The sequence below is a fragment of the Desmodus rotundus genome, chromosome 8 (assembly GCF_022682495.2).
Source record: "Desmodus rotundus isolate HL8 chromosome 8, HLdesRot8A.1, whole genome shotgun sequence".
In the NCBI taxonomy this organism is placed as follows: Eukaryota; Metazoa; Chordata; class Mammalia; order Chiroptera; family Phyllostomidae; genus Desmodus; species Desmodus rotundus.
In genome coordinates, this window is record NC_071394.1 from 1165847 (window position 1) to 1189933 (window position 24087).

General features: G+C 64.2%; 3 protein-coding genes and 1 long non-coding RNA gene across 4 annotated transcripts; 2 read left to right on the plus strand and 2 right to left on the minus strand.

Moving 5' to 3' along the window:
* Positions 1–399: 399 nt before the first annotated feature.
* LOC112315579 (ly6/PLAUR domain-containing protein 2-like) lies at positions 400–1908 on the plus strand. Its single transcript, XM_024572321.3, has 3 exons — positions 400–578; positions 1294–1413; positions 1669–1908. The coding sequence occupies exons 1-3, from the start codon at positions 488–490 to the stop codon at positions 1860–1862; spliced, it is 405 nt and encodes a 134-aa protein (XP_024428089.2). The 5' UTR covers positions 400–487; the 3' UTR covers positions 1863–1908.
* Positions 1909–3171: 1263 nt separating this feature from the next.
* THEM6 (thioesterase superfamily member 6) lies at positions 3172–8777 on the minus strand. The gene is made up of 3 exons (XM_024572479.4): positions 8116–8777; positions 6372–7885; positions 3172–4436 (listed from the first exon to the last, which is right to left on the minus strand). The coding sequence occupies exons 2-3, from the start codon at positions 6882–6884 to the stop codon at positions 4323–4325; spliced, it is 627 nt and encodes a 208-aa protein (XP_024428247.1). The 5' UTR covers positions 6885–7885; positions 8116–8777; the 3' UTR covers positions 3172–4322.
* Positions 8778–11912: 3135 nt separating this feature from the next.
* Positions 11913–18235, plus strand: JRK (Jrk helix-turn-helix protein). The gene is made up of 2 exons (XM_024572216.3): positions 11913–12546; positions 14631–18235. Exon 2 carries the CDS (start codon positions 15058–15060, stop codon positions 16690–16692), a length of 1635 nt encoding a protein of 544 aa, XP_024427984.2. The 5' UTR covers positions 11913–12546; positions 14631–15057; the 3' UTR covers positions 16693–18235.
* A 2235-nt stretch (positions 18236–20470) lies between these two features.
* Positions 20471–23784, minus strand: LOC123477853 (uncharacterized). The gene is made up of 4 exons (XR_006652867.3): positions 23697–23784; positions 22417–22748; positions 22074–22209; positions 20471–21302 (listed from the first exon to the last, which is right to left on the minus strand). It is a non-coding gene; the product is annotated as an uncharacterized lncRNA (long non-coding RNA).
* Between the last annotated feature and the right edge of the window lie 303 nt (positions 23785–24087).

Here is a 24087-nt window from a genome sequence, read left to right on the forward strand (position 1 = left end):
CCTTCAACCACCGCAAAGGAGACGGGAGGCGGCCGGTCCCTGGGGGAACTTGGACCCAGAGCCACGGGACCAGGAATCTGCCCTGGAGATAGAAGTGGGGACCCAAGGCAGGAATCAGGGGGTGGGAGAGCCCCCACCCCTGCCGCTCTCCCAGGCAGCCTAGGGGGCGGGCTTCCAGGTACAGGCTGTGTAAGGTGAGGGGAGGAAGGTGAAGGGCCCCAGGGGAAGTTTCTGAGGGAATGAGAACTCCCAGACGCTAAGAGGGGGGTCACGAGAGGGGCAGGGAGGGGGAGGAATCAGAAGGGGGTGGAGAAGTCCCCAAGAGGAGTGGGAAGTCCAGGTGGAGGCGGGAGGGGCCCAGTGGGCGGGGGTGGGGGCAGGCTCTCCATAGCTCTGCCACCCACAGGAAACCAGATCGCGATAATCTGCTTGGCTGAACGGTCTGGTGGCTGTGCTGGGCATCCACTACCTGTCGGGCAGGCCAAGGATGGGCACGAAGCGGCAGTGCAGGGATCGGGCCATGCGGGGGACGAGGCTAGTGCTGCTGGTGCTGCTGCTGGCTTCCTGCAGTGAGCCTGGTGAGGAGGAGGGGTGGTGGGCAGGGGACAGCGGGTGGGACAGGGACAGGAAGAAAGCAGGGAGGCCGGAGTAGTGGGGTCTACCTGGCCCAAGGAGAGGGAAGAGAAGGAGGGGGCGGGAAAGCACGGAGGGGCCTGAGGGCGAGCTGGGGGCTGTGCCGCGAGGGCCATGGTGCAGGGCTGGTGCCGCCAGGGAGTTGCCAGGGCTCGGGGTGGCAGGGGACGGGCAGAGGGAAGCAAACGCAGACGTGTGCAGGGGCGAGGGTCTGAGAAAACAAGTGGGGAGAAACCCCAGCCCCTCACCCAACCACACCAGAAGCTGGGCCCGGCCAGGTAAGAGGGGAGCTGAGGTTGGCCAGAGACCCAGAGACACTGGGGGAGGGGGGTGGAGGAGCCCCTGGCCTCACTGTGTGGGTGAGTTGGGTCCCAGAGGGCCACCGGGCACCCTGTGGGGGCTGGCACCACAGCAGATGCCTGCCCGCCGTGTCCCTAGCCTTGTTAGGACAGGCCCTGCAGGTACGGCCGCCCGGCCCGCCACACTTCCAAAGCCGCTTCGTTCCCACCTCGGGCAACACTGCCCGGGGACACCCAGGGTTTTGTCTGGTGGGCACCTGGGCCCTGGGGGGGTGTTGTCCCCTCAAACCTGGGCCTCCAGGACAGAGGGCTCAGGAGGGGTGGGGCCCGTCTGACTTGTTCCTTGTCACCTCCCACCCAGCGGCCGCCCTGCAGTGCTACAGCTGCCCGGAGCCCACAGGTGTGTCCAGTTGTGTCACCATCGCCACCTGCAGTGCCAATGAAACCGTGTGCAAGACCACTCTCTACTCCCTGGAGCTGGGTCAGTGGGCACTGGGCGGGCAGGGCCGCCTCTAGGAGTCACCAGGGGTCAGCTTGGCGCCCTCTCCCCCACCTCCTCCTGTGAGGAACCCCTGTGCTGGTCGCCCACGTGCCCTGGCGCGTAGTAGGCATTCAGCTGGTGTTAGGGGAAGGAAAGGGGGCTGGGTCACAGAGGGATTGAGATGGGGTGGTGGCCCCACAGTGGGCCCTGCAGGGGCACAGAGGCCAGCCTGATGCTGGCGCTCTGTGCCCACAGTGTACCCCTTCCTGGGGGACTCCACCGTGACCAAGTCCTGCGCCAGCAAGTGCGTGCCCTCGGATGTGGATGGCATCGGCCTGACGCGACCCGTGTCATGCTGTAACACGCAGCTGTGCAATGTGGCGCCTGCCCTGGGCCGCCGGGCGGGCCTGGCCCTCGCCCTCCCCGCCCTCCTGAGCCTGCGACTCTAGAGCCCTTCCCAGCCCCAAGTGCCTTGAAGAAGCCCACCCACCTGCACCAGGCTCCTGGGTCTCCTTTCTGGGCTTGGACTGCCTGCTGGGGCGGGAGGGTCTCCACCTGCGTCTCTGGGGCCATTAGGCCTGTGTCCCCCCCCCCATGCCTCCACAGCTGTCTCTCCTACCCCACATCACTGTCCCCACCTACCTCCCTGTGGCAGTGAGGACAGTCACTGGGCTTGGGACAGGCACACAGACCAGGCGGGACTCTGCCCTCGGGTTGTAGAGGCCTGACTGGGTAGTGGGTCTCCACGGGCAGCTCCGCAGAGCACCCCACTGCCTGCCCCTCCGGCCGCAGTGCGGCCTGTGGTGCCAGGTCCCCTGCATCATGTAACAGAGGGTGCAGAGAGAAGGTGGCTGGCGGGGGAGTCCCTGAGCACCCACCACCTGCGCCCCACTCCCTAGATGTCTGGGGAAACCCAAGCTCCAGAGTGCAGGGACCCTCAATCCACCCTGACTTGGGCCAGCACAGACCCTCCAGACCATCCCCCCTGCCTGACAGGCCCCTTGCCCCCAGAGGGCAGTCTGGCCCTGAGTCTGGATGGAGACTTGGCACTCGCACACACACAGAGGTGCACCCCACTCCTGGCTGCCTGCCCCGTCTCTCCCCTTGCAAACACCACCTCCCTCTGGTCTCCTCTAACCCTCCCTCGGCCCCACACAGCCGGCCCCAGCCCACAAGGCCAGGCCGCAAACCGCCACTGGCCCGCCCCCCCGCTGCTGAATGCCTGTTGCCAGTCTGACCGTCCCCAGGTGCCTGTCCTGCCCCGGTCCGTGGAGCCTGGGGAGGTGGTTGGAGCAGGGATGCCACCCACACCCCCACCACTCACCTGCTTCACACCCTGGGGGTCCCACTTCCCTGCCCTCTCCCAGGGGCCTGCAGAGCAGCCCTCCTCCTCATTACGGCCCCCCGCCCCCACCAGGAGCCTGGGACCGCAGGCCAGGTCTGGGGGATGACCTCCCAAGCCCCCTGGGACTTGACCCTGGGAACACACTGGAAACCTGGCCCAGGCATCCCCAGATGGGACCACAAGGCCCCAGGGTTGGGGACACAAAGGCCAGCAGCTGGCTGGGGGCTGGGGCAATGCCTTCCTGGCCTTGGTCTCATGTTCTGGGCGATGGGGACAAGCCCTGACTTGCCAGTGGCCCCTGGGTTCACAGGAGCCCCCAAGCCTGGATAGCACTCCACAGCAGAACACACCCCAGTGAGCGTCTCCTGCATCACTGGGGGTCAGGGCTTCCGAATGAGGACCCCCCAGCACGCTCACAGTTCAGGCCCTTTAATCGTGGGCTTTCTGTAAATAAAACAGACAGTGCAGCTTTCGGGTGGCGGCTGTAAGGCAGGCAGCGTGGGGGCAGGTGAGGAGTCAGGTGTCGCTGTGCTCCTGGCTCTAGCTAGCAGAGGGCTTCCTGGACGAGGCGGCACGGAGGCAGTTCTGGGAGCAGCAGTCGCACACCCAGGGCCCTGACCCATGTTGCCAGCCGGCCACCCAGGGAGCTGCAGCTGTGAGGCAGAGCCCGAGCTAGGGCTTCCCTGCTCGGTGCCGCTTAGGCTCTCAGTTCCTGCCTCTTTCCAGGCCTCCTTGTTCCCGGCTGACAGGTGAGGTGCCAGGCTGGAGTGGGTGGCCTTGGCCAGTGTCCCAGCCCTGAGAGCAGCTGCCAGGATGGGCCGCTGGAACAAGGCCAAGAAGACCCCCCCCAAATCAGCAGCAGGACAGGATGTGAGGCAAGCGCAGCCCAGCGGGGGGGCCAGAGAGGGCCGGGCCCACCAGGGGTCACACAGCACACCCCCGTGGGTATGCAGACAGAGGAGGGCAGGGTGCCAAGGGCACCCAGGCAGAACCCCACACCCTGCTTTGTTCTCTCCTGGGCAGCAGGTCCCAACTGGGTCACCCTGCAGCTACAGGAGGCTCACCACTCCCACAGAGCCTAGTGCCCTCTGGCCCTCCCCCGCCAAGCACCCTTCAGTCAGCCTCCCTGGCCTCTGACCTGTCCTGTGGGCTCCGCCCCACCCCCACGTGCGGCCAGAAGGAGCGCCCTGAGATGCAGGTGCTCAAGGCAGCTGTGGATGGTCCCTGTGCTCCAAGTAGTCTCTGGACTTGGGCCCCTGAAAGCCTGCCTGCCAAGGGCCTCAGGCCTTCCACCTCGTCTCCACCCAGAGGGCAGAGATGGGTCAGGGCATTTAAGTCACCCCATCCCACGCTCAGCACAGGGTGGGTCACAGAGGGGGTCACTAATGGGGGAGGGGCAGGGGACCTGGGTTGGTCGCAAGGCTACCCCAGCTCAGAGAGAGAGCCCATCCTGGCCAGCCCACCCTGCACTCTCTGCCCCCTGGCAGGCGGGGATGAGCGGGCACCTGCCCCAGGCAGAGGCTGGTGGGGGACGGGGCGGGGTGGGGGCGGTGAGGAGTGGCAGTCACTGGTCCTTGACAACATCGCTGAGCCCGCTCTCGGCCCGGAGCTGCTGGCTGCTGGCCTGGTTGTAGGCGATCCAGTGCCGCAGGTCTTCTGGCAGCTCAGGAGGCTCCACCTTCGGCAGGAAGGAGAGTGAGGCGCCTGCTGGCTGCCGTGGCAACGAGCAGGGGCGAGGCCAGGCTGCTGCCTTCGAACCTCTGTGCCTCTGTACCCAGCCTCCCCCCTCCCAGGCACCCCTATCCTCCCGGGCCTTCAGTGTTTGAACTGCCCTCATCCTAGCTTTCCTTTATCAGGCCCATATCTCTCCCAGATCCATGCTGGAGCCCCCATGTGTCCCCAGAACTCAGAGAGAACCCTCTGAGGCCCACTGGCTAGAGAGGGTGACAGGAGCCAGGAAGCGAAGAGGAGCCAGAGGCTTCGGAGTCAGACAGAGAGGGAATGGGGAGTGGGGGAGGGCTTGGCCACCATTGTGTGATGGGGTGTCAGGTGAGGTGCTGGGCCAGGTCAAGGGGGTGGTGTCAGGAATAAGGCGACAGCCCCCCAGGCCAATGCCTGCCCATCTCAGTGCATCCAGGAGGCTGGGCGGAGGGGCTCGGAGATGCTGCCCCTGCCTCCCCTGCAGACAGGGCAAGTCTTGGCTGGGGCTCTGCTCCAGGTCCCAGCCTGGCTCTTGGGAGCACTCCCCTCCCAGCCCAGCTGTCCCCCCAAAGGCCACGCCAGCCTTTCAGCATGCAGGAACCCTGGGCACTGGGCTGAGCCTGCCCGACACTAAGCCTGAGACTCCATATGGGACTCCCCAGGGCTCTGGATGGAAACCAGGCAACTCCTGCGTACCCCTTGGCCCTCCTGTCCCTGGCTGGGTGTCCGCAGTGTCCCTGCCCTGCTGTGCTTTCAGCCCCTCACCACTCACTCACATGGACCTCACCCATCAGCCCAAGGGACCCTGCAGCCCCGCCTGACTGCACCGCAGCCCCCTGTGCAGGAAAGCCGCCTCTCCTCGCAGCTCTCAGCCCATCGACTTACAGCCTCGATGGCCACTCCCTCCCAGCCTCCTGGCACATAGAGAGGGACACACAGAACATCTCTGTCCCCTTTGGGTGCGTCCTAGGCTCAGCAGAAACCAAACACCCAGGAGCTGCGTGGCAGCCCATGTGTGGCCTCGAGCGGCCCCATCCCTCTCTGAGCCTGTCCACTCCTCTGATGTGGGAAGGGTGGGCCTCCCCCAGATGAGGGGTTCTGTGTCCTTCCTCTTCCCAGAGAGGGCAGCGTCCTGCCCGAGGGCACCCAGCAGTCAGGACGGCCCTGGCCTGGACACAGAGGCTCCATGCCAGTTTTCAGGAAGCGCCTGCAGCAGGAGCCTGCCCTTACCATCACCACTTCGGTGGCACTGGGCTGTCCCCAGGGCCTGGCTCCATGCTGCAGCAGCCACTGTGCTGTGCTGGGAGGAGCAGGCCCTGGGGAGGGGCCTTGAGCCCCAGGCAGCTCTTCAGCTTCTATCTGCAACTGGAAAGAGCAGAAGGGCCTGCAGCTCTTCAGGGCTCAGTCTCCCCACCCCCAATGCCAAGTCCAGGTGACAGTGACCCAGCCTCTCAGCTCTAAGCTGTGTGAAAGGGGGCCTCATTCCCTTGAGAACTCCCAGCAACTTCCTCTCACTGGCAACCCCCCCCCCCACACACACTGTGCTTAGAACCAAGGACCAGAGCAGGTGGTTCTACAGTCCAAGACACACAGCACTCACTCTGCTGGGAGAGGGCTGTTCTGTGCTTCCCTGGTCTGGGAAAGGTGGCGAATGGGCATGGAGCCTTGAGGGACTGAGTTAAGAAGTGGCAGGAGGGGAGCAAGCACAGATCAGTTACAAATAGTTGATTTGGGGACCCTGGGAGCCCCCAGGAGCAACGGCATCCATGAAGGAGGCTCTGAGCCCAGAGCCGGAACAGTATGCAGAAAGGCAGGGGCACCCCATGGAATTGGGCCTTCACCAGGGGAAGGGGCAAAGACTAGGAGCCCTCAGGGCCCCACAGGGTTGTGCACGGAGTGTGAGGTATCTCACCTTGCGCTTGCACAGGTGCTGTACGATACGCTCCGGAGAGGTGCCCAGCACGTGCTGGCGGGAGCGCAGCAGCGCGCACAGGAAGCCGTCGCGCAGGCTGATGAAGCGTGCCTCCAGGTAGAAGGCGCGGTCGTCCCAGCCCAGCAGGCGGGTGCGCACCTCGAAGGGCTCCAGCAAGCGCAGCGAGCGGCGGTAGCGCGCGCACGAAGCAGCCAGCACGGTGTGCCCCCCGAGTGCACGCAGCGCCTCGAGTACGCCGCAGCGGACTAGGTGCACAGTACGCGCCACATCAGCCTCCCGCAGGTAGCGCGCGTTGTTCATGTGCAGCAGCAGGTCCAAGTCGGACGGCAGAACTCGGCCCGCATAGCGCTGCTCCGCCAGCAGGTCGCGGACGCGCGGCTGCAGCAGACGAGCATATAGCACAGCGCACGGCAGACGCACCAGGTACCACCCGTCCAGCAGCGCGAAGTAGGCGAGCGCCAGGCCCAGCAACGGCACGAGCAGTCCCAGCATCGCGACGGAGCCCGCGATGCCGGTGCTCAACCGTAAGTGCTCCGCAGCTGCCCGAGCCCGCCAGCCCCGGAACCGGCGAGCGCGGCACGGCCGGACCGAACCACCTCACGCAGCCGACTGAGGGGAGAACGCGCCTGAGGCCGCCAATATTGCAAGCCTCATCCCCGCCCCTCCCGCCGCAGGCTCCCCCGTGGCCTCGGTGGTCGAATCCGCCCCGCCGCGGGCGCCTTCCAGAGGCGGGCGGAGCGCAGGGCCGCGCGCGGGGCGCCACAGCGGCATCTGGCGGTCGCGCTCCGCGTAGCAGGCGCCGTAGCGCCCGAGGTCGCCGCGGGGTCTCTACCGCGCCAGCAGTGCAAGCCTGGGAGTCTCTCAGGGCCCTTGGAGACTACGACTGGCCCCAGAGATTCGACCCCTAATCCGAGCAGAGTCAAAGGACCCAGCACTCATCCAGTCCTGTCTGCCGGACTTTGCAAGAGAAATGATCACAGCCAGTCTCCAGGGAGGCTAATTGGAGACTCTATTGGAAGCTGACCCTTCCTCTGCTCCAGAACCTCCCAGGGCTCTGCACTTCCGCATGGTGACACCCTTAAAGTGTATGCGGCGGATTTAGGGCGCCTCACAGTCTGACCCCAATCACCTTTTCAGTCCCAGCCTGTAGCCCCATTACTCCTCCCCTCCCACATCCATCCCCACCCTCTGAAGACCCTGACCATCCCGAGCTTATTCCCGAGCACTCCCACCCTTTGCCCCTTTACAAACAGCAGCAAGCAACGTCTGGGGTGGGGGGAGGGGAGGCAGCGAATGGAAATGACTCAGCAATGGACTCACAGGTGTCTTGCACTTGGGACTCAGCCCAGTGGATTGTGGAACATGCTCCCGGGCCTGTCCCTCTTCTCTGCAAGGGGAGCAGGGAAAGCCCAGAGCAGGGCAGGCCAGCTGGCTGGCTCCCCAGGGCTCTCAAGCCACAGTGTCTGCCAGTGGCCTGGCAGGGTGCTGAAGTCCTGGAGTGGGGAGGGGCGGTTATTAAGGAGTTCCTGGGTGCTGCCGTGCGGCCCGTGGCTCTGAGAAGGCATCCAGCAGCCTGTGCTTGGGTGGCAGGGTCTTAGCCTCCATCTCGAAGGGGCAGCTTTCCTGGGCAGCCCCACTCCACAGCCCCACATTGGCCTCCCTCCAGTGCCTCGTCCCCATTCTTGCTCCCCCAGCCCTGCCCTGTGGCCCGCTGGGGTCTCACCTGGCTTCAGGGCCAAGCCAGTGGGCAGCGGGGCGAGGAAGACAAGCTTCATGGTCACAGGTGGGCAGCGGTGCAGGAGGCCTCTGGGCAGCTTTCCAAGGCTTCACCTGGCAAGAGGGAGGCTCCACGGCCAACTTGGTCAGTTCCACAGCCAGCAGGTGCCAGAGGGCCAGGAAGGTCCCAACCTCCAGCGGCCCGCCAGGCTGTGCCCTCCACTTCCTTTGTCCTTCTTTCCACTTCCTGAAGGCAGGGCCAGCCTAGGCAAGGGCCACTCCCCCCACCCTCAGCCACTTGTCAGCCACCCCAGGATGGGTCCCAGCTCCACCTTCAGCCATTCAGAGCGGCCAGGGAGGGGAGACCACTATGTTGAGACCCAGCCACCCCTTGAGTCTTGCAGTTAAGGGGGACGGGAAGCCCCCCTTGGGCAGGAGCAGCCCTGCCCTCCTGGGGTTCATGGTCTGTGGCAGGGTGGTCGGTCTCCTCACAGACGTATCAGCATGAACTGAGGTGTGGCCTGCAGAGAGGGTGCTGCAGGTGGGGGCGCTCAGCTCACCCAGCCCGCACTGCCAACCCACAGCTCTGTGTCACCTTGATCCAGGGTTCAAGGTGAGAGGGTGGGAGCTGCCCCGAACCAGGAGGGACCCGCCTGCCCCTTGGCCTCCCCACACTGCCCAGGGCTCAGCCTTCCAGCAACCTCCTCGTGGCCCCCACCACGCCCCAGGCCTGTTTTCAGGGGTGAGTCAAGGAGGAGGGGCAAGAAGGTCAGAGATGCTGCCTCCCCCGGAGCTTTACTAGGCGCAGCCCCAGGCCTGGGACGTCCCCCTCACTGCTGAGGGGCGTGTGTCTGTCCCGCTACCTTGCTGTGAAGTGGGAACGCTAAGCAGCGGTTCTTAAACGGGGTGCGCCTGAGCCCCAGCGGCTGTTTGACAATGCTTGGAGACATTTTCAGTTGTCCCCACTGGGGGCGCTATTGGCTTCCAGGAGGTGCAATTGAATGCTGCTTACCATCCTGCAGTGCCCAGGATGCCCAACGACAGGGGATCATCCACCCCAGGGTCAGGCCGAACTGCAGGGCGGGAGCCATGGGAGGACACGGCTGTGGTTGGTGGGCGTGGAGGGCAGAGCATGAAGCCCAACAGGCTGCCTCTGGAGCCTGAGCACTGGGTGAATGCTGCCTGCTGGCCTTGGGACCCGCCACCCCTTCCTTCTTCCAATGTCTCCCTTGTGGCATGGGGGTGACCGTACCCCTCTGTATTTGGAAGCTCATAGCTTGTCTGCTCTCACAGAGTGGGCGAACAAGGGGCCACAGACTGACCCTGGCAGGCCCAGGGGAGGCCAGCGTGGTGGGCCCTACACACTTGGAGCCTGAGGCAGCCCCAGCGGGACGGCTGAACACACACCGTCCTCACTCAGAGTGGAGCCTGGCGGGCAGTTGGCAAAGGCCAGGACACAGCCACCACCTGGAGCGGGAGACCTCGGTGCCCCTCCCTCTTCTGGTTCTCTGCATACCGCCTCTCTGTGAGCTGTTGCTGTTAGACGTTGGCTGTCCTGCCCCACCAATGGAGTGGGAGCACTCGGCTCTCCGCTTGAGTCTTCATCCAATCCCAGGGTTTCGCACTTTGCTTTCTCCCGCCCCCCTAATCTGTCACCCATGGATTAAATGTGACCCCCACTCATGTCTCCTCCTTTGATTCTAATGTAGAAAATAAGCTGCAAAACTGCCATTCTCCAGAGCATTTTCTCAATCTATTGAGATTTTGCTTCCCGGCAGTCAGTTTGGCTCAAGTAAACTCACAGGCTTCCTAGGCACCAGGCTCATGGCCGGCGGTGAGCCAGCCTAAGGCAGGAGTCTGCCCACATCTCACAGAGATGGTATGTGGCTCAGGCTTCAGTGCAACTCACTCTGAACCCCTCCTTCCCGCTGTTCCACGGTCACCTCCTGGGACTCCAGGTTTTCCTGGTCTCTCTTGGCCCTCCACCTGCCTGCCAGTCCCCTGGGGTCCAAACCAGCTGGGGAGCTGGCCAGGGAAGCTCACAGAGCTCTGGCTTCCCTGCTCCTTCCAGCAGAGGGGCCAGGCCCTGGGGCGCGGGCTCTGCGGGGGGCCCCGCACACCCCCAGGAGGCCCTGGCCATCAGAGAACTGCAGCATCCAGGGGCTGCCACACGGTCCCACACTTGAACGATGTCCCGCTCTGCCAGCTGGGTGTGGGCTTCCCGAGCTCTCTCAGCCTGAGCCCCTTCTTTGATGTGAGAAACTCATAATCCAAAGGCCCTCCCCTGCAGGGCCTAGCTGGTGAGGTGTCCCCACCCTAGGCCTCCAGAGCCTGGGGGAGGCGCTTGGCTAGGTCCAGCGCCGCCTCCAGGCCAAGGGCTGCAGGCAAGGGACAACAGTGCCCGGCTCCAGAGGACACCAGTGGGTGCTCTTCCTTGTCCTCCTCTCTTTCTGACCCCTCCCTCTCTGCCTAAGTGGACCCAGTCCTTTAGGCAAGGCCAGAGGGTCCCAGAGGTTGGTGGGGGATTCTGGGGGTGCCCCATGCATCTTGGGGGTCAGTGCATGTGGTCCCATGTTCATGGGGCACCAGCAGACTGACTGTCCCAGGAGACCCGCTGAGGAATGGTCCTGGGCTCCAGTCCCGCTCACGTGCCTGTTTCCTGTCTGCCAAGCACGTCTAACTGTAGCATACCTGGACCCGGACACATGGAAGCGTGAGCAGCCAGGTGGGTGCTGTTCCAAGCCACTAAGTTTTGGAGTGCGTTGGCACACAGCGACCCTGGCTGATAGGGGGGCTTGAGGCAGAAGCAAAGATCAGGGACGAGGCAACTGTGAGATGGAGCGGGAACAGGAGTGAGGACAGGACGGCCATTGCACAGCTGTGGAGGGCAGAGCCCAGCCCAGTTCCTGGTGGGGGGTAAGGGACACAGAGGACAAGGGTGACTCAGAGCTTTTACCACCTCCCTGTGTGGAAACCTCCCTGTGAGGTTTTGACACCTCTGAGTGAGTGGAAAGCCTGGGCGGCAGTATGAGTGCTCAGGCTTAGAAATGCCGTGCCGTGTCTTTCGAAAGCTCCCTGGAGGTGGGCATGAAACCTAGGGGTCAGAGTTCGTGGCAGAGGCGCTGGCAGGAGACATGAATCCCGGAGCAGTCAGCCCTCGCTGGTGTGTAAAGCCAGGAGGAGAGTGGAGGGCCGCCCAGGGAGTGGGTGTAGACACACAGGAAAGAGCCAAGGCCTGAACCCGGCCAGTCAGGAATCAGCAGGAGAGAGTGAGGACGGAGGACCAGGGGGTGGGGGCCAGGGGAGGAAACGAAGGAGGAGGGAGGGATGGAAGCCGTCTTAGTTCCCTGCTGCTGCTGCTGTGACAAATGACCATGAACTTGGTGGGTTCAAACAAGAGACATTTATGGACTTGCAGTTCCGGGGGCTCGCAGTCTGAGATAAGCTAAAACCAAGGTGTCAGCTGGGCTCATTCCTCCTGGAGGCTCCAGGGCAACTCTGCTCCCTGCATTTTGCATTTTCCAGCCTTGGCTCGTGGCCGCGCCCTCCACCACGAAGCGCCCGCTGCACTGCTAGGCTGCTGTCCCATCTGCTTCCCTCCCTCAGCTTCTGCTGTCCCATCGTGTTGTCTGACTCGCCGTCTGTCCTTCCTCTTATAGGGCCCTGGGGCGACCTGGGGCCTTCCCTGATTATCAGGGTACTGTCCCCCATCCAGAGCCTTAACTTAATAGTATGTGCAAAGTTCCGGTTGCCACATGAGGTGACACATTCACAGCGTCTGGGGATTAGGCCGCAGGACAGTGGGGGGTGGGGGCATTATTCAGCCCACTGCCGTCTCCTCTCGTTCCCACCTTCCCATTTGTCCCACGTGCCAAAGATTCACCCCAATTAGAGGTCGCCCAAGGTCTCAACTCATTACAGCATCAACTCAAGTCCAAATCTCTTCCCAGTCTCAGAAGCTCAGACTTATCAAATCTCATCACGGAAATAGCCAAAATTAGGTGCGGGCGAGGCTCCTGCTAAGGAGGGGGCTGGATGAGACGACAACAGTGCGGATGCTGGATGTCCCTACGGGCGGGCGGGGGCTCGGAGATTCCACAGCCAAGGCCGTCCTCCTGCAGCCCCCTGCCCGGGACTGCCAGGGTCCCAACTGCTTCGACACGGGGCGCCCCCATCACAAAAGCCGAGATGCCAGCCACCCGCGCCCATGCTACAGACAGACAAGTCGAGGCACACGGGGCCAAGACAGTCGGGACCCACGCCTGGCCGCGCCGCTTTCTCCAACCCGCATCCCCGCTGCCTCCTGATATGTCACCGAGAAGAGAGAGCTCCGGGATGCCTAGAGCGTCCCGGAAGTGATGGGATGCTGGAGGGGCGTGGCCCGGCGGAGGGCTGGGCGCTGGGACTTCCGGTGGCGGTGGTGGCTCCGGGCCCGCAGGTGAGTGGGGGCCGGGCCTGGGGAACGCGCGAGAGTCAGACGGTCTTCGGTCCCTTCGGGCGGGCAGTGCTGCCGGGAGCCGCACTCCGGGAGCAGGGCCGAGCTCTCCGCCTACCGCCCCGCAGGGACTCGGGCCGAGCCGCCAGCTCGGAGCCTTCCCTGCAGCCCTCGCTCCGAGCCGGGCGCCCGGTCCCGACCCGGGGTCCCGCCTGCCGAAGCCACCAGCCACCGAGGCACCACCCTTCCCGGGGAGAAAACACCGCAGACTTGACTTTCTGTTTTCCCTTATTGGTTTGCCCTTGCCCCAGACCTGGCCCCGGAATAGAAACGCTTTCCAGAGCAGCCTCCCGCCGCGCGCGCGCGCCCTGCCCGGGACCCCCCGCCCTTGCTCCGCGGAGACGGGCCCCGGGTTTGTACTCACCCGCCCCTCGAGGTCGCTTCCCAGCTCCAGGCGCCCTCCCTGCAGGATGCGCACCCATTGTCTCGGTATCTTACCGCCCCTCTCCCCCATCCTTCTTGCCCCCAAGACCATCTCTTCCTCGATCTCCAGAAAACATTTCTTGAGTGTTTCTCGCTGGCAGTTCCCTCTGCCCCTACAGACCACCGCTCCTCCCCTAACGCCCGCGGGCTCTTCTAAGGACTGGCTAGGTCTACCTGTGCAGGATGGGCTCCCTCCCCCTCTCCTGCCCCAACTCTCTCCCCTTTTGTCCTTCCTCCGTTTTTTTTGTCTTCTTTGGGCACAAGAGGGTAACATGTTTATGGCTGGCTGTATCCACCCGCCTGGGTGTCAGTGCCTCTCCCCCAAATCGGCAAGGCTGGGCCCTCCGTGGTTTCTCTTGCTGTGTTGTGCCTTTAGGCGGAAGAAATGGCTTCAGAAGTAACATCTGAATTTCATCTTTAGAGGAGGTCTTTGCCTCACGACCCAGATCACCGTTTTTTCGGCTCTCCTGTGTCGCCCCACACACGCCTGCATGTCCACTGTGAGGCAATGTCTGTCGTGAGTCCTGGTGCTGAGCCTGCAGGACACCTCTTCCCGACGTCCCAGCCCTTCTTCTGGGGTCCCGTGTCCCCCTGGTTTCTAAGCCAGTTTCATATTAAACACTTCCCTAAAAGTGGATTATACCTTTACTTCCCCATGTTCCCCACAGGGCCACCTGGCACAGCATCACACTGCCACCCCCGGTAGATAGGGGCTAAGCAGCGTCCCTCTGCAGCACCCTCCCCCCCACGCAGACCGGAGATGGTTCGGAAGGGTGCCCGTGAATGCTCAGAGCCAGCTGGTGACAGGCCCAGATTTGTGTTTGGGGCTCCTGCTACATTTGAAGAAACTTTTCATTTCTCTTGAGCTGTGGTCTCAAAGGGCCCCCATTTTCATGCTCCACATGTGACTTGTCCTGTGGCCTCACCAGCTTCTCGAAGTTGGAAGTAGCAGCCAAAACGAGGGTTTGGAAGGGAGGTGGGGTGGGAGCTGGGCTAGAAGTACGTTTGTGAGCCCTGCCCGCCTTTCACTGTGGGGGCGTGGTGATGGGTGGCTGGAAGGCTGCTGGGTGGCTGATTCCCTCCTAATGAGAGAATTGAGGGCCCGAGGCCAAGCTAAGGAGGGAAGGAGGGGCAAGACTGTCCCAGCAGGCACCCTGCCCTGAGCACCCCAGCTGGATGGTCAGTGTCGGGGCCACAGCTCTTCAGCCCTCAGTGGCTGGAGGGTGTTGGCGCCTTTGGGGCCCTGACTGTCAGGCTGCCCTGGGCCAGCAAGGATGTGTCTGCTACGCCCTGTGGCCTTCTCAGTGGTGCAGGCAGGGAGGGCTGTGGGAGGTTTGGGGATTCTTGTTGTAGGATAGAATTGTCCAGCTGGAAGGGGCCATGATGGCTCAGGTGGCTTGGTAAAAGCTGGAAAGAGCCAGCGGGGCCAGCATGCCCGGGGCCAGGCAGAGAGGTAGGCAGTCCTGCTGGGCAGCTCGTGTGCAGGTCATTTCCCATCACTTGTTTTAGCTACAGCTCCCCAGCATGTGCAGGTACGAGGACGAGCTCATGGGTGGCCCAGGCCATGCTCTGTGACATTGTTCTTTGTCCCCTCTGCTTTCCAGTTGCTACTCAGGATGCGTGTGAAGCAGCGCTTCGAGCCCTGGAGAGCAGCACCCTGGCTCTGACAGTGCAGCCGGCTAGCTGGACCAGCTCCCGGGGCCCTGCCACTCTGATCTCTGGTTTAGGGGAGAAGCTGCCCCCATCCCACAGAGAAGGCCATAGGTCTCAACGGCGTGGAGAAGTGTAGGGGGCGGTGTGACTCGAGAGAGGTCCAGGAGCTGGCCACGTTGCCAGGAGTGGAAGACAAGACACAGCTGAGGCGAGAGGTTGCTGGGCCTGGAGAGAGGCACAGAGAAGGATTAGCAGCAAGCCGAGGGGAGACACGGGAAAGGGGGGGCGGGAGGAGGGGAAAGGGAGGCAGGAGGCTCCCAGAGCAGGTGTGTGTCCGCTGTCCGCCCGCCTGCCTGTGCGGGTCAAGCTGCCTTCCACATGGCCTCCAAGCAGGCTGCCGGGCGGGGCCCGGGAGCGAAGCGCAAGAGGGTGGTGCTCACGCTGAAGGAGAAGATGGACATCTGCGCCCGCCTGGAGAAGGGCGAGAGCAGGAAGGCGCTCACGCAGGAGTACAACGTGGGCATGTCCACGCTGTACGACATCAAGGCCCACAAGGCCCAGCTGCTGCGCTTCTTCGCCAGCTCCGACTCCAACAAGGCCCTGGAGCGGCGGCGCACCCTGCACACGCCCAAGCTGGAGCACCTGGACCGGGTGCTGTACGAGTGGTTCCTGGGCAGGCGCGCCGAGGGCGTGCCCGTCTCGGGCCCCATGCTCATCGAGAAGGCCAAGGACTTCTACGAGCAGATGCAGCTCACCGAGCCCTGCGTGTTTTCTGGCGGGTGGCTGTGGCGCTTCAAGGCCAGACACGGCATTAAGAAGCTGGACGCATCCAGCGAAAAGCAGGCGGCCGACCACCAAGCGGCCGAGCAGTTCTGTGGGTTTTTCCGGAGTCTGACTGCGGAGCACGGCCTGACGCCGGAGCAGGTGTATAACGCCGACGAGACCGGCCTCTCCTGGCAGCGCTGGCCCGGCCCCAAGGGCGGGCCGGTGCCCGGGGGCAGGCAGAGCAGGGACAGACTGACCGTCCTCATGTGTGCCAACGCCACAGGCTCCCACAGAATCAAGCCCTTGGTGATCGGGAAATGTGGCGGCCCCCGGGCATCCAAAGGCATCCAGCACTTGCCCGTGGCCTACCGGGCTCACGGGAACGCGTGGGCCGACAGGGCGGTGTTCTCTGACTGGTTCCATCACGTCTTCGCCCCCTCGGTGAGGGAGCACTTCCAAGCCCTGGGTCTGCCCGAAGGCAGCAAAGCCGTCCTCCTGCTGGACAGCTCCCGGGCCCACCCGCAGGAGTCCGAGCTGGTCTCTGAGAATATCTGCACCATCTTTCTGCCTGCCAGCGCTGCCTCCTTAATCCAGCCCATGGACCAGGGCATTCGCCGGGACTTCATGAGGAATTTCATCAGCTCCCCCGCTGCGCTGCAGGGCTCCCACCCACGCCACACTGTGAACGACGCCCTCTGCAGTGTGGCCTGTGCCTGGGACGCCGTGTCCAGTGCCGTCTTCAGCCGGGCCTGGAGGAAGCTGTGGCCCGAGGCCATGCTGGCCGAAGGCTCATCTTCTGAGGAGGAGCCCGAGCGCCTGGGAGCCAGGCCACATGACCAGACCTTTGCGCACGTCCTGGAGCTTGGAAGAGAGGCCCGGTCCCGGCCCAGCAGCAGGCTCCACGGGAGCGTGGCCGTCGAGCGGGCTGGGCCGGGGCAGGGGACCGGAGGGGTGTGCCTGGCCCAGGGCCAGCTGGAGCAGGCTGAGAAGAGCGGCCAGGCCAAAGCCACCAGGGAGGGTGAGGAGGTGGCCTGGGAGCAGGCGGCCGTGGCCTTCCACACGGTGCTCTGCTTTGCCGAGGGACAGCCGTGCTTCACGGCACAGGAGCTGGGGCAGCTGCGCGCGCTGCGTGCTGTGTTTGTGCAGCAGTGGCAGGGGCGGCAGCAGCGGCCTGCCCTGAGGGCCGCGGTCAAGCTCGAAGCCCCCCAGGAGCGTGGGGGGGGCTGTGCCACCGTGGGCGAGGACTGATGGCACGCAGCAGGGTGGCCGGGTGGTGCCGGCTGGTGGGAGCTGCCCCGGGGAGATGTGCACCCAGCACCGGTTGACCTGTGTTACCTTTCCTGTCATGTGAATGTGGGGGATGCTCTGGAAGGGCTGCCCAGCCGAAAACATCCCAGAGCCTCCCAGCCGGAGCCTGGGACTGGCGGGCAGATGGTGGTCTGGTGGTTGCTGGCCGAACCCTGCCCTGACCGAGCACACAGGTGTCTCTCTGTCCCGAGGACAAAAGCCAGCACTCCAGCCAGCCAATGGCATAGCTGCTGCCACTTGATCGGCTGGCTGGCCCAAGCCCCCCTCTCCCACCACACGGGGTTCGGGCTCCTGGTCTGGTGGCTCTGCCTGTGTCAGGTGGGCCCCAAGGGCAGGTCCCAGGGGACTCGGTGGGTGATCTCGAGTCAGCAGAGTCCCTGCTTGTGTCTGTGTAGGCAACTTGTCACCAGCCTGTTTACATGTCCCCACTTTTGGTGTGATCTCTTAGCGGCATGAGATTTTCCTGAAAGCGCCTCCGTGTTTCCAGCGCCCCACCTACCCTTGGGTTCAGACCAGGATGTGGGCGACACGCTGGTGACCTGGTTGAGCTGCTTCCCCTAGAGCGTGGGGCCAGCCTGCGGGTCGCCAACAGAGGACCTCGGGCCCTGTGCCGTCCCCAGCGTCTCGGCTCCGGGTCCGGAGCCCAAATCCCTGTGTTGCCCGGAATTCCACATTGCACGGCCTTCACATGAAGAACCTGACGAGGCCTTCAGAAATGGGTCCGAGGCTTGCGCCCACGTCAGAGACAGGGAGACATACTGCTCTGAACTCTGGCAGCAACTGAGCTTCTGTTTGGGCCGCTCACGCCCAGAAGACTTGGGGGGCAGTTGGCATCCTGGCTGCCAGTGAGGCGGCTCCTCCTGCATGTCCTGGCCAAACGGCTCCTCGCATGTGGCGCTGCTGTTCTGTGCCTCTTCGAGGCTCAGCCCTGGAACTCCACCCCCTCCTTGAAGTTGTGCTGTGGCAGCTGAAGGGACCCTCCGTTGTCATTGTTTGCTGTCCGTCCCTCTGGGACACAGTGGTTCTGTGAGACCCGAGGGAACACCAGCATTTCACAGCTTTCCAGATGCGGGCACGGGGCTGTGTGGCCGTGGCCGTGCGGCCTGCACGGGACTGGAGCACGGCCTGAGTGTCCTCGCCGCTACCTGCTGTCGGCGCTTCCTTCGTGTGCCGGGTGCCATGCCCCCCCCACACTTCTGTGTCATCCTGTGTCACTTCCAGACTTGTGCCCCTGTCCCACTGAATCGCAGTTTGCGATGTGACGGGAAGTTAGAAGTGGGGTCGGGCAAGCTGCCCGTGCCGGTGGTGGTGGCTGCAGGGAGGCTGACGGATACGCCCAGTGGCTCTTCTCTCTCTGGGCGAGGCAGGCAGTGGGGGGGGGGCCCAGCCTGGACCCCAGGCCGAGGGCATGCATCATGCCCTCACGAACTGCCCCCATCCTGGCGTGTGGTGGCCGACCAATAAATGCTGTCTATGGACCGGCTGAGCAGGGTCTGTCCTTGGGGCTGCTTCCAGGACCGGCTGCAGTGCGTGGCTCTGGCTCGAACCTGGCTGCTGCTGCTGGGGTGCTTCAGGGTGAAGGGCTCACCACTGGAGCTCCCAGGTGGAGGGAGGTTCTTGGGGTGTAGGCGCCAGCGGGCTGGCCTGGCAAGGCCGTCCCGTGAGCCCTGGGGCGTGCCTCCCCCCCGAGTGGCTGGCCTCCCGGAACTTCTTCTGGAGAGCACTGCAGCCTCTGGGTGTCCATCCCCCGGGCTCTGCCCACTGCTGCCCGTGTCTTGGGGGTGTCTCAGGGGTGTTGCAGCCTCAGACTCTTTTCCCCAGCAGTCTCAGGTCAGGCCCACTGGACCGGACCTGACACCAAGAGGTGTGGGTCTGGGCCCCCTGGTCACCCTGCCAGCCAGATGGTGACGAGACCTGGGAGGGGCTGCTGGAGCCCGTGCTGGTTGGGGAGCAGTGTCTGCTGGCACCCCAAGGAAGAGAGCTCCATCAGGCACCCTCCTGGGTCTGAGGGTGTCTGGACTGGGACTGGCCAGCATGGAGGGGCCGCCCCCACTCACACAACCTCTCAGTAGCCCAGATGGTCACAGCGTGAAGGAGGACGGAGGTCAGCAGACCACAGCATCTGGTGCGGCCAGTGGGCGCCACCCCGGGGGGCTTCTCCCGGAGGAGGGGGCCCTTCCTGACTGTTCCCACGGGCCCCTCCCTCCCTCCCCCCTCTGTGGCTGCCCCTCCGGGGTCTCAGCCTGAGCCTGTGGCAGGACCAGGCCGGGCCCCCTGCCAGGCTGCACTCCGTTCTCCCCTCTGAGTCAGTCATCCCGCCCGTGTTAGGGGCGGTAAATTGTAGTAATAGCCAGCTGTTGCCAGCTGCTCTAGTGAGGACCCTGAAAACCTCTCCTTTGTGGCTCTAAAAGCAGGCCGCTGGCGCTCATTGCACCTTATCATCTCACTAAACAGCCACTTAAAACAGTGCGGGTGGGGGGTCCCGGCAGGGCTCCAGGTCAGGGCTGTGGCTGCTTGTGGACGGAGGGGCAGGGACTGGGAGGCTGTGGCCTGTCCCCTGCAATGGGGAGAGGGGGGACATACTGGGCCCCGCCCCCACTGCCGACCCTGGGCGGGGCCTCACACTGCTCAGCCCACCCCGCCTCGGGCACCAGCCTTGGCTCGTTTTACTCCTGAGAAGGAAGAGACCCCTGCACCCCTTCCTCACCCAGGGAGTCTCCGAAGCACGCTCCCAGGTGTCCTATCCATCTGTGGCCACTGGCACTGCTACAAAGCTGCCCACTCACTGAGGGTCTTGCCACAGGGGGGGATGCTGTGGACCCCTCCCTTAAAGGACAGAAGTTCGAAATCAACACCGTACACCGTCCTGCAGCTGAACAGCCGAGTCAACACAACAGCCGTCTGTCTGGTGACGGAACCCAGAGTTAGCAGAGTTGCTACCTCCAACCTGCGCCTGCCAGGCATGGCGGCACTGTGGCCCCTGCAGCCCGTTCACGGCCTGTGTCCCTGTCAGGGACAGAGCCTAGGACAGGGCTGCCTGCAGGTGCTGAGCTGGGGTTCTGTGCCTGTGCGGGGGGCAGGTGTGTGATGGGGGCACTGTGGCCCTGCCCAAGGCTGATCTGGGCTTCGCTGCAGGGCTGGGGGTGGGGCGCTGACTCAGAGCCCTGTCTGGAGTGAAGACAAGTTCTGGAATCGGGTGACGGTGACACTGTGCATGTGCTCAGTGCCACTGAGCTGTCCACACGAGGTGGAGGACATGGTGAGTTTTATGTTACGGGCGATTTACTGCCCACACAAACCCCCAGGGCTGGATGATCGGGACGTGGGGACAGGGCTGAGGACAGCAGAGCCTCAGAGGACAGTGGGGCTCCCTGGAGACCAGCTCCAGCAGGAGGAACAGAAGGGGCAATGTCACGCTGGCCTGTGTGCACCCACCTCCCCACCCCCCGACATTGGCCCCGGCAGACCCAGCTGCCTGGGAAATTCAAGGAGGAAGGGCCAGCAGGGCGGGGAGGGGGCAAGGGCTCAGCTCCGCCACTGGGCAGATTTTCCTGAGCGCCTGCTGGGGCCAGGCATCTCTGGACCCCCTGCCCAGGCCACGGCACACTCAGGCTGGTCAGATCCCGATGAAGCTGGCCCAGGCCTCTGCCGGCGGGGGGGGGGGTGGGGGGTGGGCGGGGAGCCTGGCATGCAGCCCCCCAGGTTCGGGGAAGCCATCCAGGCTGGGTCCACCTCAGACCCCACCACCCTCCCTCCTTGTCCCTCTTGCCACATGTATTGAGGCCCCTCCTCAGGCGCCTCCTTGGCCACCTCACCGTGGAGGTCCAGGGCTGTCGCACCCCAGGCCAGCGGCTTGTTGACTCCAGTGTGCTCACGGCCACCTGCTGGTGACAGGTGTCCTGTGTCACTGAGTGCTGCCGGCACCAAGGGCCTCCGGGGCCGGCCTGCTGGGATCAGCCAGGCAGTGGGGGCCTCGTTCACCCTTGATTTGAAAAAACAAATGGCTAAAACACACACACCCCCACGAGGGTACAAGGATGGTTTCTAGTCACTTGGGAAGACGGAACCCGGTTGGGCCGTGGCTCCCATCAGGGACATCGCGAAGATGCTGCTGGAGTGAGGAGGGTGTGTGGTCCCATTTTCCAAAGCCTCTGACTCACAGACGGGCCACCCATCTGTCCAGGTGACAGACGCCTGTGCGGGGCTGGTGTTCATTGTTCCGGGGGGAGGGGCTGCCGGGAACAGCGGGGGCCCTTCCCCTCCTTGTGTGTGTTCCAAGTTCCCACCGCGAGATGCTTGTCCCAGAGCTTGGAGTGGGGGCTGCACCCCTGGCTGCCGCTGGGCAGGTGCGTCAGGGCTGCGGTGCCAGCAGTGACGTGCTTCTCGCAGAGACACAAAGGCCTCTTTCCGCTGCGGAGGAGGCTTGGCGGGTACCTGGGAGGTGAGTCAGAGGCCCCCAGCAAGTGGCAAGTGAACGGTGAGCAGCAGTAATGAGCAGTGTGATGGGTAACTGCGCAGGTGGTCACCTCTGCCACTCTGGGCAGCCCGTTCTGAGGGGGAGAGGGGGAGTCAGAGGAGAGGGGGCGTGAGGGGAGAGCTGGGCAAGGTCCCCAGGACCAACCTCAGGTCCTCAGGTCCCTGAGCCACACTGCGGAGGTCTGTGGCCTGCCGAGCTCTGGGGCTGGTGACTGTGTGAATGGCGTGGGGGGAGAGGCAGGGCCCTCAGACCAGAGACTGTTCTCTGTGATTAGGAGAAGAGCCCCATGTCCTGGGAAAGCCCACAGGTGGAGTGTGCCAGCCCTGGGTGGCTGCCGTCTACCACCCTGGAGGGGGTCCTGCCAGGGGGTGTGGGCAACTTCAGTGCCGTGGCTCAGGCCAGCTGTCCTGGGTCCCCCGGAGACACTGCTGGCATGAGGTGGTCAGGGCAGCTGGGGTGGGGGGCCAGCTGCTGCTACACCTGGACAGAGGTGGGGCCACATGACCCCATACCGCCTGGGGAGGGGACTGTGGTGGCTACTTCCATGTTCTCCAGGAGGCTCCGCCCAGGGTCTCTGCCCCCGGGGCAGCCAGATGGGAGCAGCTTCGAGGACAGACAAGAACACCTGGCATGATGGGCATCCCAGCGAGCCCAGGGGAGGGGGCATCTCTTGGAGTCGGACGGTGTCCTGGGACTGGGGCCACCCTGGGTGGGCAGGAAGTGGTGGGAGTGGCTTGGGGGTAGGTGTGGTCCACAGCGTCCCTAATTGTCCCCCAGTGCCCTTCGCCCTTTGCCAGCCTGCCCGTTCTCCACAGGGGCCCCAGTCCCGGGCCAGCGCACCCACCTGTGATAATCTGTCAGAGCAGCTGCTTCTCAAGCACCCTCATGCCGGGTCTGTGGGTACAGCCCCTGCTGCCACCTATCAGGCCGGCGCCACTGTCATTGAGGCCACTCCACGGCCGCTGCTCGGTGGCGTCACACTGAGAGGGCGGAAGGCAGGGCGTCGGAGCACAAAACGGGCCCTTCAGCAAGTGCCTCCAATTTCATCAGCCCCCCACCACCGGTCCTCCCAGGAACAGAAACTTCCTTTTTAGTGACAGAAATGTCTTGGCAGGAAGCCAGGCTCCTACCCAGTGACATGGCACCCCCCCACCCCCACCCAGCCTTGGGGTCTACAAGCTGCTCACCGGCTGCGGTGGTGTCTGATGGTTCCAATGAAGTGGAATCTTCTAGAGACTGAAGGACAGGGGGTTGTCCTGCCCACTGGGTCAGCCAGGCTGTCACCCATGAGGCTCACACTCCTTAGAGCTCCCCCGAAGGGCTGAGCGTGGGGACGGGACCACCTGGGCGGACTCTGTCCCCGGAGGGCCAGGTGGCGGTGTGATGCCTTCAAAGCTGCCAGGTCTTCTCTGGTCAGGAGTGGGGGTCCCAGCCTGCCGCAGTCCCAGCTTGCCCGAGGGACACTTGGAATTCAGGTCAGAGTCAGAACCGTGGACCGAAAGTCTCGTGTCAGTGCCTCCTGCTGGGCGTGCGATGGGTTAGGGACCCTCGGCTCCCGCATGGGTGGGGGTGGGGGTAGGAGCAGGGGAGCTGTAGGCCCGCCTCCTGCATCCCCCAGCTCCTGGCCCCATCATCAGTGGAGACATTGGGCTCCTGTGGACTCCTGACGTGGCCTTTCCTTTGTGTTGAGAATGAGGCCACTCTGCGGGGACCAGGGGATGTGGCTGCACTGTGTGGCAGGGTGGGTTGTGGACCGAGGGCCCGTCTCTGCTTGGCTCCCTGGCCGGGGCTGAGGTATTGTCCACAGGGTGGATGGCTCTCTAAGCTGCTGCTGCCGCTGCAGGTCACTCAGGTGATGAAGGTGCTCTGGTGACACACCCACCTCAGCCACCTGCGGGGGCCCCTCCACAGGTCCTGGGTGGGCGGGTGGCAGCGGAACTGTCCCCAGCCCAGCTCCCAGGGCAGGTTTCGGTCTCTTGGTCTTGGGCGGGGGGACCTGAGGCCCCACGGCCACGGCCAGTGTTGCGGGTGCCTGGCCTCCTCCCTGAGGCCCCCTGGATCCATGGGCCTGCCTAGACCCCATCGTGGGGCGTCTCCTGTCTGAGGGAGCTAAGACCCTAAGCCCCACACAGGGGGCCCTGGGCACAGCCTGAGGATTCTGAGATGGCTGAGAGGTGTACCATCAGTGCAAAGGGTGGGGGCGCCCCCAGTGGAGGGGGGTCTGGTTCCTGCCTCTCTGGACCCCAGTGCCCCCTACCCCCAGGGGCATAGGGACCAGGCGTGAGGGCTGCGGGGCTTCAGTCCCGGAGGTTTGGGGGAGGAAGGGGGAAGAGCATCCAGGCAGGGGGCTGGCCCTTATCAGAGTAGGTCTGGGGGTCCTGTTTCTCAGCTCAGACGGGGTATGTTTGTGGGACTGGGTGGCCCGCAGGTCCCTGCACCCTTACCCTGACCCCAGCCCCAGACGCACCCCAGCACAGCCTGGCCTCCCCAGCTTCCTGGGGGTGGTGAGGACGGCAGCACCAGCGAGCACCATCTGTGGTGGGAGGGAGGGGGCGGGAGGAGGGGTCAGACCTGTGGGCATCAGGCCAAGAAACAGAGAGCTTGGGCAGGGCAGAGACAGAAGGCAGAGAGACACCTGGGGGGCGGGGCAGGGCAGGGGGCAGGTGTGGGCACGTGGCTGGCAGGTGTTGCTGGGGCCTTGGAGGCTCCTGGGTGGTCATGGACCGACCGAGGCCGGAGGGAGAACAGAGGGCAGGGGTGGCTGTGGGGCCCACCTCTACATTCACCCAAGACCTAAGGGGTCCCAGAGCATCCTCACCTCCGGGGACCCCTGTCTACAGGACAGTCATAGGCTGGGG

Bases quoted from the DNA above. Each gene is read 5' to 3' on its own strand.
- LOC112315579 (XM_024572321.3), top strand. From the start codon at position 488: ATGGGCACGAAGCGGCAGTGCAGGGATCGGGCCATGCGGGGGACGAGG. The intron at 579-1,293 runs GTGAGGAGGAGG...CCTCCCACCCAG, and splicing joins GGCTTCCTGCAGTGAGCCTG to CGGCCGCCCTGCAGTGCTAC. The intron at 1,414-1,668 runs GTCAGTGGGCAC...CTGTGCCCACAG, and splicing joins TCTCTACTCCCTGGAGCTGG to TGTACCCCTTCCTGGGGGAC.
- THEM6 (XM_024572479.4), bottom strand. From the start codon at position 6,884: ATGCTGGGACTGCTCGTGCCGTTGCTGGGCCTGGCGCTCGCCTACTTC. The intron at 4,437-6,371 runs GTGAGATACCTC...TTCCTGCCGAAG, and splicing joins AGCACCTGTGCAAGCGCAAG to GTGGAGCCTCCTGAGCTGCC.
- JRK (XM_024572216.3), top strand. From the start codon at position 15,058: ATGGCCTCCAAGCAGGCTGCCGGGCGGGGCCCGGGAGCGAAGCGCAAG.